This window comes from Atta colombica, unplaced genomic scaffold (genome assembly GCF_001594045.1).
Source record: "Atta colombica isolate Treedump-2 unplaced genomic scaffold, Acol1.0 scaffold110, whole genome shotgun sequence".
NCBI lineage: Eukaryota > Metazoa > Arthropoda > Insecta > Hymenoptera > Formicidae > Atta > Atta colombica.
Window position 1 is genome coordinate 468129 of NW_017259196.1, and position 11741 is coordinate 479869.

At 30.4% G+C, this 11741-nt stretch overlaps 1 protein-coding gene across 1 annotated transcript in view; it reads left to right on the plus strand.

Annotated features, from left to right (window-relative positions):
* Window positions 1-10561, plus strand: part of LOC108693826 — an 18057-nt gene extending 7496 nt beyond the window's left edge. Inside the window, exons 15-28 of the mRNA XM_018202978.1 lie at window positions 4103-4406; window positions 6214-6649; window positions 6777-6924; window positions 7016-7289; window positions 7479-7649; window positions 7711-7808; window positions 7899-8033; window positions 8136-8434; window positions 8495-8580; window positions 8662-8786; window positions 8942-9154; window positions 9229-9463; window positions 9546-9678; window positions 9762-10561. Coding sequence (XP_018058467.1) covers window positions 4103-4406; window positions 6214-6649; window positions 6777-6924; window positions 7016-7289; window positions 7479-7649; window positions 7711-7808; window positions 7899-8033; window positions 8136-8434; window positions 8495-8580; window positions 8662-8786; window positions 8942-9154; window positions 9229-9463; window positions 9546-9678; window positions 9762-10146 — 3042 coding nt within the window. The 3' untranslated portion in view covers window positions 10147-10561. The remainder of the gene's footprint in view (window positions 1-4102; window positions 4407-6213; window positions 6650-6776; window positions 6925-7015; window positions 7290-7478; window positions 7650-7710; window positions 7809-7898; window positions 8034-8135; window positions 8435-8494; window positions 8581-8661; window positions 8787-8941; window positions 9155-9228; window positions 9464-9545; window positions 9679-9761) is intronic.
* Window positions 10562-11741: the final 1180 nt, after the last annotated feature.

Here is an 11741-nt window from a genome sequence, read left to right on the forward strand (position 1 = left end):
AATTTTAGAAATGTATGAGATTCTTGTATTTAAAATAGCAAAAAAATTACTAAAAATTAATAGAAAAATAATTGAAAAGTAACTTGTTATTTTTTAAATAACTACAATTGTAACATATTACTTTTCAGAAATCTGTTAAAATTTCTACGATATCAACGCATATTGTGATCACCTTGACTTCATTGAAAGTGATGTGAAATCGTGGAATAAAAAAAGAGAGAGTTAAATAGAGAGCTATGCTAAAAGCAATATAGGATAGTTGTCAATCGGATAGATTGGAAAATTTAATGTAGCATGGAAATTTTCGAGACACACAAAGATAAAAACATTTGCTATAAAAACTCTACGAAAGATCGCATATTCTCATTTGTATTTCGTATAATAATCAGTTTGTTACTCGATATGTGGGTAACGTGCCGATGAATTAATCCGAGGACAAAAGTCACGTGTCCTAGAAAGTACGAACGAACAAGGTAAGTTTTATTATATTTCGTAGTTTTATTGTGCATGAAATAGTATCTTTAGACAATGTTATTATAACTTCGGAATACGATTTGTCTTGAACTAGAAAAGTGCGATATCATTTCATCCCTTCGATCGAATAAAAATTTCACTTATAAATACATGAATTTAAAACACAGTAAGAGAATATTGCTTTGTTTAATAATAATTATATATTTTGTAATATTAGATGTACAACTTTGCTTCCGCCGTTTTCCTAGATGGCTTTAGCGGTAAGTGGTGGTCGAAATAAATAGATCATAGACGTCATACAATAAACTTGGGCATCTGTCAACATAATCCCATAGAAACATTAGTTGATTTGTGTCTGCATCATAAAGTTATTTTCGATTGAAAATGTCAGTTTACGAGCAAAATTCTCGTCATTTGCGGGAGGTTTTAATTTTTTGCTTCAATATGAAGAAATCTGCGGCTGAGACTCATCGAATGCTCTCAAATACTTATGGTGAGGCCGCTATTAGTGAAAGAACGTGTCGTGAGTGGTTTCAACGCTTCAAGAACGGTGATTTTGACGTCCAAGGTCATGCTCTGTATTTGGTGGGACCAGCTCGGCGTAGTGTATTATGAACTGTTAAAACCGACTGAAACAATCACAGGCGATCGGTATCGAACGCAATTGATGCGTTTGAGCCGAGCATTGAAAGACAAACGGCCGCAATACAACGAGAGACACGATAAAGTGATTTTGCAGCATGACAATGCTCGACCCCATGTTGCGAAAGTGGTCAAGACATACTTGGAAACGTTGAAATGGAAAGTCCTACCCCACCCGCCGTATTCTCCAGACGTTGCTCCCTCTGATTATCACTTGTTTCGATCAATGGCACACGGCCTGGCTGACCAGCACTTCCGGTCTTATGAAGAAGTAAAAAATTGGATCGATTCGTGGATAGCTTCAAAAGATGACCAGTTTTTTCGTACGCTACCCGAAAGATGGGAGAAAATAGTGGCCAGCAATACTTTGAATCATAAATGTATAACCAGTTTTTTACAATAAAGCCTCGAATTTCGGAAAAAAAACGGCGGAAGCAAAGTTGTACACCTAATATAACCAGTTTTTTACAATAAAGCCTCGAATTTCGGAAAAAAACGGTGAAAGCAAAGTTGTACACCTAATAAAATTGTACTTATTATTTGCATAAGAAAGTAATTCAAATTTTCTAATAATTAATTCGTAACAGTATTATGAAGAAATGACGAATCTTACATTCCATAATCGAAGTTTGCATGCGCGACAACACACGTGTGCATTCTATAGATAGTGCATCACGCATTAATTTATCTCACATATCGAGTGCAGTGGACTGTGGCGCGTGCATCTTCTAACTGCAATAATTTATTTCTAACAAGTCATCAAGAGAGTTTGTATCGTCATTTATTGCCCACATTAAGCTTATATGGATGCTGTCTGCGTCACATAAAATTGGAGTACAAAGATCCATTTTGATCAATTACACTGTTCGACAAAAAGTCATTTTTTTTCTTTTTGAAATGCTATAGTACATTCCTCAAAGATTTTTTCGCGATGTTAGCAGAATTTTTGTAGCACATCAGAATATGAGTAAATCGAGGTAAAATATTTGTGGCCATTTTCACAACATTTTTATAATGGCATAATAAAATCTTGTTTTTAAATAAAATCTACAGCACATAAAATGCAGTTCAGCAAGAACTTTCAAATAAATTTTATGATTATACGACTTATTTTCATCAAGTTAAATTATTTGAATTTTTGTAAAAAAAATAAATTTCACAATTTAACAAAAAAAACTTTTTTTCTCTTTGAAATGTTGTGATATTAATTATACATATTAGAAAGATTTATTTCTGCTAAACAGGATGCTATCGTCAGAAATTTTAATTTTTTAGTAAATTGAAATATAATAACAAATTGGAATGATTTTTAATCTTCACTCCAATATTAAAAATCCTGATACACAAATTCTGATGACAGCATCATTACAAAAAAAAAATCTTTGATGTATGTACTATGATACTTCGGAGAAAATTTAATTATTGAATAGTGTTATACATGTTTACCAATCATGTATGTCGGAAAAATATCTAATCGATTTATGGTTTTATTATTTTTATAATTACAGAATGGACCCAATTCATTATAAATAGGGAAGTGGGGTAAAATTATGCGCAGTGGTTAATTGTGCACATTCTTTAATACTTTTTCGATAGATGGAGATGCTACCGCGGGGAAACTTTTAGTTAGAGGTATTTAGGATACAATTATAACTTATATAATTTAAAAGTGTAATTAACAGCCTTAGAACATATAAACTGAAAAGGCCATAGGTGACTGTCAATGACATCAACATCTATCCTTTTCTAAATGTTTGTGTAAGTATAGTCTTACTTCGTACATAATTTTAAGCCAAGCTCTAAGGTTATGTATTGAATTGATTTAAATTATATAAATTATATAAAATATATGTATATTTTAAATGTATAGTTATAATCAACAACGACGATAATTTGATAGCTGGGAACATTTTTTTCTATCATTTTCAAATTTCAAATAACATTTTGATAACTATTCTATATTTTAAGTTCGAATTACCCGGTATCATCACGCGCAAGCGCCCAGCAAACAAGCTTCAGATAAGAACAGATAGATTTTGGAGACACTTTTATTACATTGGTTTATTACATTGGTTACATACGATATGGCCCTTCCAGTATGTATGTTCTAAGTTAACAGCCAAAGAGAGAAAAAGTAAAATTGTATATTTTAAGAATAATTTTGACATCTAGAAAATAAGACAGTAAATCCGTATCCTTAATTTGTTTATTTAATCATGCATATTACTAAAATATGTTATTACGTGCGTCTTTTGAACTATTATTCATTGAGCTAAATTAAAAAGTTTTTGCGTAATCATTTCTTATCGAGTTAGTTTGGCAAATGCATTTTGAAATATACACAATACTCGTCTTGAATATGACTAGCATTGTTTTTTTTTTCGTTTTTTTCTTTGTATTATTTCAGATCTTCATAAATATACATAAGACTCAGTTACAATTTATTCTCCAATTTTATTATTTTTTTAAATTTTGTATTAATTTTGTATTAATATATTGGTTTAATATATATATTTCCATTACATTTGTTTAAAAAATATGTTGTTATTTTTTCATTTTATCAATATTCCATAGAACATTAATTTTATTTATTTCTTACAATTTTTTTTGTTTTGCGCATAATTACCGAATCTATACGCACAATTACACGAAACTTTTTCGCTTTGACTTTTTTTACATTTTGTTAAATACATTATCAAATGAAGAATCATTCAATATGAAAATCGTGAATAATCGATAGAAGAATGTTCATATATATAGCTTATAATTCTATAGCATATAATCCTCTCCACTTTCCTCTAATTGCTCAATTTTTAATGTTTGATTTTGAAAACTGTAATTTAAATAAGAAATTATTTACATGTATTTTCAATTTGTTTTTGCTCCATTTTAAAAAATATAAAACTTTATGTTTATTTTTTATATTTCGAATAGTTATTCGACTGAATAACTTGATTTTAGAATTATCAATTTTTTTTCTTTACAGGTGTTTTTGATTATCTTCTCTACATCTTGCGTAAGGAGTATTGAATTAAATTACTCGGTTTTCCTTTGTTGTATCCCAATAATGAGTAACAACAAAGTCGAAAGCCGACCGAAAGGCGGCGCGCTTCGTCTCGATGCAACATCAGCAACGATATCGAAGCCACTTTGTAGTAACAACACCATTTCCGCTCTTCTCTGTTTTACCTGCGGTGCTTGCTTTATCTTGAGTTTAATTTGCACCTGTCTGGCAATATTAGTCGTTTTGCTAAACCAGACTGTCGAGGCAACGAGCTACAGTCGACACGGTGAGGATACGAAAAATTCAACTGTTATCAGTGCCAAAGTGGAGTAATTTCTACTGAATGTGATAAAAAATTATCATGTTAATATGTCGTGCTTATTAATTACATCTCAGGTCCACAAGTTTCTGAAAAAAGAAATTGTTCCATAAGAAAAAGACAAAACTGCTCGCGAAATGCAAATATATTTATAATGCGTTTAACGAAAGTTTAATCAACGAGTTATCACTTTGTCAACTCAATCGGCAAGGTGACATAAGCTTCTGTCCCAGGCCGGATTCACACCTTGACGGAAAAACGGAAGCCAATCAGAACTCGCGGGAAGACAGATGCAGACAAGCGAAATGTATCGCCTACTACTACTGCGAGTTCCGATTGGCTTCCGCTTTTCCGCTTTCCACTTTTCCGTCAAGATGTGAACCCGGCCTCACATGAGTCTCATAATTACTTGGCGGTAAATTTAAAAGTGCCTTTGTAGATGATATTCTCTTACGTGTGGAACAATAAAATAACATTTTTCTATATTTTTAAAATTTATTGAAGTCTTTTTTTGGAAAATATACAAGTCATTCTATTACTGAAAATAGATTTTTTGATACTTCTTCAACAAATAATTATAATAAATTTTATCCGCAGATGATTTGCCTGTATTACAATATAGTTTCAAGAAAATATAAAACTTATGTTTATAAGAATAATAATAAAGAATATTAACAGATAGAAAAATTTATTTAAAAATTTTTATATTTTTAAAAAAGAAGTACAATTTAAGTTAATAGATTATGAATATAGAAATTACGATTATTAGAAATTACTATAGTAAACTGTCACTATAGTAAACTGTTACTCTATAAAATTCTTCCGTTGAAAAAAATTTCATATTATCAGATTTATTATTTTGACAGATAATTTTCGAGATATCAAAAGTTTTTTTGAAAAACATTTGAAGTTCAGTTATCGATTAGACATGTAGACATTCATATGTCCATGAACTATTTGAAGTAGAAAGTAGGAAGGAAACTTATATGAACCAAAGCAGTTAAACGGTGCATATATTGTTTACATTTACTACTACAATTACAAAAGTATAAATATATATAAATATGTTACATATTCAACTCGGGTTTTTGTTCTCTTTAGTATTTATTGATAATGTGAAGTGATAATCAAGTTTCAATTGAATCTTCTATTCATAATCGCAGCCTAATACTCCGATTTCAACAGTCAAGTGTTTAAAATAATTAGAATCGTCATGTTAAAGTACTTAATACGTATACAAATAGATAAAAGATAAGATTTTAAAAGATGTGATGACTGTAATAGCCATGTTAACAGAATGTAAATGTATTTAAAGACAAAAAGTGAATGTCCGTTCTATGCTCCGATTTCATGATCAGCTGATCGGGAAGAAACTTGTGCCTAAAAAATGCTTTGTGTTTTACAGCAGTAATGTGTAATACCAATAATTTAAATTTAGCAAATATTTGATGTTTGTAATATAACGCAAATATTACTTTACTATACTTACTACTGATCATCCAAAATAACATTACTTTCCAAAAATATTTTATTCGGATCCGATTTGCATGGTTATAACTCTCTTTGAACTTCTAGGCTGAATCAAACACTAGCTAAATTTTGTTTTCAATCTATATTGCGGAATAATAGCCGGCATTTTATTCCCTTATTGGTTACATCAACATGTAAGATTAATCAAACATGATATCAGTCAAATAAAGATTTTAAGATTTATCTGCGTGCAACGTAATGATTATTTATAGATAACTATTACATATATTAATTCTGTTTGTAGATTCGAATAGACCAGAGGCATATACAATAATGTTTGATCCTGATGAAAGCTTGAGATTGCCAAAAGAAGTCGTACCTATTCATTATGACCTCTATTTGCATCCAAAACTTAAAGAAAGTACATTTTCCGGAAAGGTGACCATTCTTATTGATGTCAAGCAGGACAACAATAGGACATCCATAGCTCTTCATCAAAAAGATCTCAACATTACATCTGTAAAATTAATAACATATGGACTAGATGAAGACTATGAAATTAATATTTCTTCCATCAGCAAGCCTATTAAATATGAAATTTTTATGATAACAACTGAAAACGATATTAAATCTGGATTATATAACTTGAGCCTGGAATTTGATGGAAGTCTCAAAGATAAAATAGTTGGATTTTATAACAGCAAATATCAGTATAAGACTGAAAAAATTAATGAAACCAGGTAATATAAATTTTTTATTTTACTAAATAAAAAATGCACAAATTTTGTAATAAATTTAAATAATTTCTTATTCATTAATATAGTAAAATAAATTATAATATATTGTATATATTTTTTTAATGAATAGGTACATTGCAACTACCAAATTCGAGCCAACTTATGCTAGACAAGCTTTCCCGTGTTTCGATGAACCCAATTTTAAGGCAGAATTTTCGATAAAACTGGTTCATCCTATGAATGATTGCTATAGTGCCTTATCCAATATGGATGTAAAGGTACGCGATAATTTTTGACGGTAATAATTATTACCTTTTTCGAAAAACTGAAATTATTAAACAGTGTATTGAGGAATTATTTTTATTTTAGAGTACGCAACTACATACACCGGAACGTGATCTAGCAACAGTGACTTTCACAAAAACTGTGCCCATGTCCACGTACCTAGCTTGTTTTATTATCAGTGACTTTGTTGGTACAAGTAGAATGGCGAATGGCTTAAATGATCGAAAATTTCCGATCACTGTCTATACTACAAGACTACAATCGAAAGAGAAAAGAGATTTTGCTTTGGATATTGGCGTGAAAGCTATCGAATATTATATAAACTTATTCAACATAGATTATCCATTACCAAAACTCGGTAAATATGCAAAAATAATTTGCATGAAAAAAGAATAATTGATTGAAATAAAGTTAAATTTGTTATACATGTTTAACGGTCTCAATGGATTTATTCTTAAATGTACACACACACACACACACACACACACACACACACACACACATAAAATTTTATATATTTATTTAGATTATTTATTTATTTATACAGATATGGCTGGCATTCCCGATTTTATATCCGGCGCCATGGAAAATTGGGGTTTAGTGACTTACAGAGAAACAAGAATGCTTTATGATGACAATAGTAACTCCATTTATGATAAGCGTGACGTCATTAACGTAATCTGTCACGAATTGGCACACATGTGGTTTGGAAATCTAGGTAAATATTTTATATCAATTAACTGTGAATTAATAAAAACATTAGACATACTTTTTTGCAGTCACCATGAAGTGGTGGAATGATTTATGGCTCAACGAAGGTTTTGCTACATTCATGGCATCTAAATGTTCAGATGCAATTCTACCACATCAAGGATATGTTAGTTTTTAAATAATAATTTAATTAAACATTGATATAAATATTTAAAATATAATATTACACATTTATAATATTTAATATTGTTTTCAGATGGAGGAATTTCCTATTGAAGTAATGCAGAAAGTTTTTGTTCCTGACTCAAAGTTGAGCTCTCATCCTATAATTTATAATGTCCAAAATGCAGACGATATTACATCATTTTTTGATGGAATATCTTATAAAAAGGTACATGAATATAATATATTGTTTGATAATTTTTGCACTTTTTATTAATCTTGTATTGTCTTTGTATTGTCTTGTATTTATTTTAAAAAATGTCTATTTTAGGGAGCATCTATAATCCGCATGATGGAGAACTTCTTTGGATCTAATGTCTTCTTCAGTGCAATTAGTACCTATTTAAATAAGTACGCTTATGAGAATGCAGAGACGGCGGATCTCTTCGAAGTTTTGCAAGATGCAGTTGGAAACAAATTAAATGTAACAGCTATAATGGATACTTGGACACGACAAGAAGGCTTTCCTGTTGTTAATGTGAAAAAGTCTGGAAACAATTATACATTAACTCAAAAACGATTTTTGGACGATCAAGATGCCAAATCCGATCCTTCAAAATCAAGTTATGGGTGAGTTGCTTTATCTCGAGGTGTTAATTGACAAACTTATTTCAAAATTACATCTTACAGATATCGATGGACCATACCTATTGTTTATATCACTAACAGAAACGAAGTATCTACTCTTGTATGGTTTGACAAGGATGCAAATGAAGGTTTCAATTTTAATTATATAATTTACAATCTTTCTGACGAATTATTACTATTTTCTCTTAATGTAAAATTCTATTTTACAGTGGTGATCGAAGTCGACGAACGTACGAAATGGTTTAAATTAAATGCTGGTCAAGTTGGCTTCTATCGAGTTAATTATAACGAGGAATGGGAAACATTCAATGAATTACTTCGGTCTCACCATACGGTAAAGCATCACGTAATTTTTTTATTTAATACAGGAATTACAATAAATAAAAATTATGATTTACAGATTATTTTTTATTGACAGATTAAAAAACATTATTCTTAATTTTTTTTGGAAGGTTTACTTTATTATATTATTTCTGTTTTTTATTGCAGAAAATATCAATGTTGGATCGAGCGAATCTTTTGGATGATTTGTTTAGTTTAGCTGAGGCTGGTGAGATCGAATACGACACTGTGTTGAATATAAGTATGTATCTCACCGAGGAGTATCATTGTCTTCCATGGGCGGTTGCAAAGTCGAAACTGATGACGATATATACTCTGTTAACTTCCTCGACTGAACCATTTATTGCAAACACGTTTCAAGTAATGTCAATCGAAGTATTACAAATTATTGTCTGATACCATTACAAATATTATTTTTACATAATCCATTTTAGTCTTTCGTCTCGATATTGGTAGACACAATCTATAAGGATGTAACTTGGACCGTCGATGATGCAATTGAAGAAGATATACCGCACATTGATAATAAAGTGCGACCGATGGTAATCGAATTGGCCTGTGCAATGAATTCACCTGAATGCTTAAAAAAAGCCGGAGAGCTTTTTAAAGAATGGCTGATAGAAGAGAAGCCGCAGCATCCTGATATTCGCGAATTAGTTTATTACTATGGTTGGTCTATCTAATGTGATCCATTGCCTATATATTATTTGGGTGTCAAGAAATTTTAATGGAACGCAAAATTTTTTATTAGGTATGCGCTACCATTCGGATGCGAGCGAATGGAGTGTCATGTTCGAAAGATTTAAAGACGAGACTGATCCTGGTGAAAAGAATAAAATAATGGCAGGATTAGCAGGGATACAATCTATTGATGTTTTAAAGGAGTTAGTATTAAATCTACTCTCGTTAATTTTTAAAATATACTTTTTATTAAAAGTTAGATAATATAATTTAATTCCTTTTTTAGATATATTATCAGAGCAACTGATGAAAGATTTGTCCGCGCTCAAGATTTCTTGAAATGCTTGATTATAATTTCCAAAAATCCCGATGGTACATCATTGGTGTGGGATTGGGTACGCGAAAACTGGGAATTCTTGGTGAACAGATATACGTTGAATGATCGATATCTCGGTGATCTTATACCATCCATTACAAGTTCATTTGCCACACAAACGAAGCTGGACGAGATAAAAACTTTCTTTGAGAAATATCCTGAAGCCGGTGCTGGTGCGGACGGTCGAGCCAAAACTCTCGAAACAGTCTCGAAGAATATCAAATGGCTTGCTAAAAATACTAAAAAATTCGATAAATGGTTCTCAGAAAACTGGCCGTTTAATAAGACCTGTTAAACATACAAAAGTATACAAGATAAATGAAAAAGAAGAAAGACTTAGTACATACCGATTTTTAACAGTTATGCATAAAGGCAATCTATGCATTAACTGCTAAAAACTGATATCCTGAAAATAATTAATTTGGTTTTTGTATGTTAATTACTGTAAAGAAAAAGAAACTGTTACTAATAAGAACATTAAAAATTTTTTTCGCAAAAAAATTGTATTCAATACGCTGAAATTATATTGCGTATCAAATTTGTTCTGTGACGTAATCAATAATTGTGGCAGCAGTTATTAAATACGCTAAATACGAAGGTGCATAAATACCAATACGCATTTGTACGAAGCATATGCCTTTTATGCAACACATTTATAAATCTTGATATTGAAATATATATAACTTTATAGAAATAATTTTGCGATTAAATACAGCACGTTTATATTGTTAACTAGTAGTGATTTTTTTCCCTAGTTGTGAATCTTTGATTGTCCTATAAAGTCCATTCTACAATTGCGTAAGCATGTAAATGATTATACTTGTTCTTCTCAATTGTAAATGATCAATTTTTGTAATTATCAACTTTTGTAATAATCACTTATAACTACGCAATTGTAGAATGAGCTCAGATATACGAAAATTCGTAAAGGTCAAATCTATTATGAGCTCGATCGTGTTACGTTTTATTTTTCTCATAAGTAGTTTAATACACATTTGATTGACCCGTTATGATCAATAATAACGTAGAAAGGAAATGATAAAAACGTTTTAATTCATCGTAATGCGGTGCGTGAATATTCCTTGCAATACTACGCCAATACTACTCCAAATACTCTATTACACAACATATTTCTTTCTAAAAAAAATTTTTATTTATTTATAGGAAATAGATTTTTTTAATACAGATTTATTTAAAAATTTATTTGCGTAGGCGAATATGTGTTAGGCTCGTAATTAATTTTTTTTAAATTGTTGGTGCGTTTATTGCGCTGAACGGCCCTCTTTTGATTGTTATTTTTATTGTTTAAATTAGTAGATGTCTTTTAATTGAATTTGACATCTTTATTTCATTTTTATTGTTATTTAATTTTTTTATATACTGAATAAAATGATGCATCTTGTTTTAGTATCTGATAGGAAATATCGCGTACAGAATCTGTCAATGACAGTTCACGATATAACGGATATCGGTCGGCTGTGAAAACATTTTGCAAGATACGAGAGAGCTTGTTGAAAACGCAATGTAGAATTGTATGATTTTCGATTCTATTTGCGCTATCGAGAATTATTTGTATTATCCGAATAGAATCCGGAGAGAGAAACACGATACGCAAATTCGAGACATAAAACAGATTTTAAATTGTCGCATACATTGTTTAACGTTACATAAACAGAGAGGCTCTTTTACAGCGATATGACATTTCGCTCAAATGCTCGCTCGTTAAGCAACTAATCAAATATTCGGTAGCTTTATATCGCCAATGCAAATAATACGAGCGGTTTTAATCGAAGTAATATCGTGGAAAAATATTTTTTTTTATAACAGACAATTTGCGAAATTTTCTTTTATTACATATTATACTTATTTTATTATAACATTATAAATTTT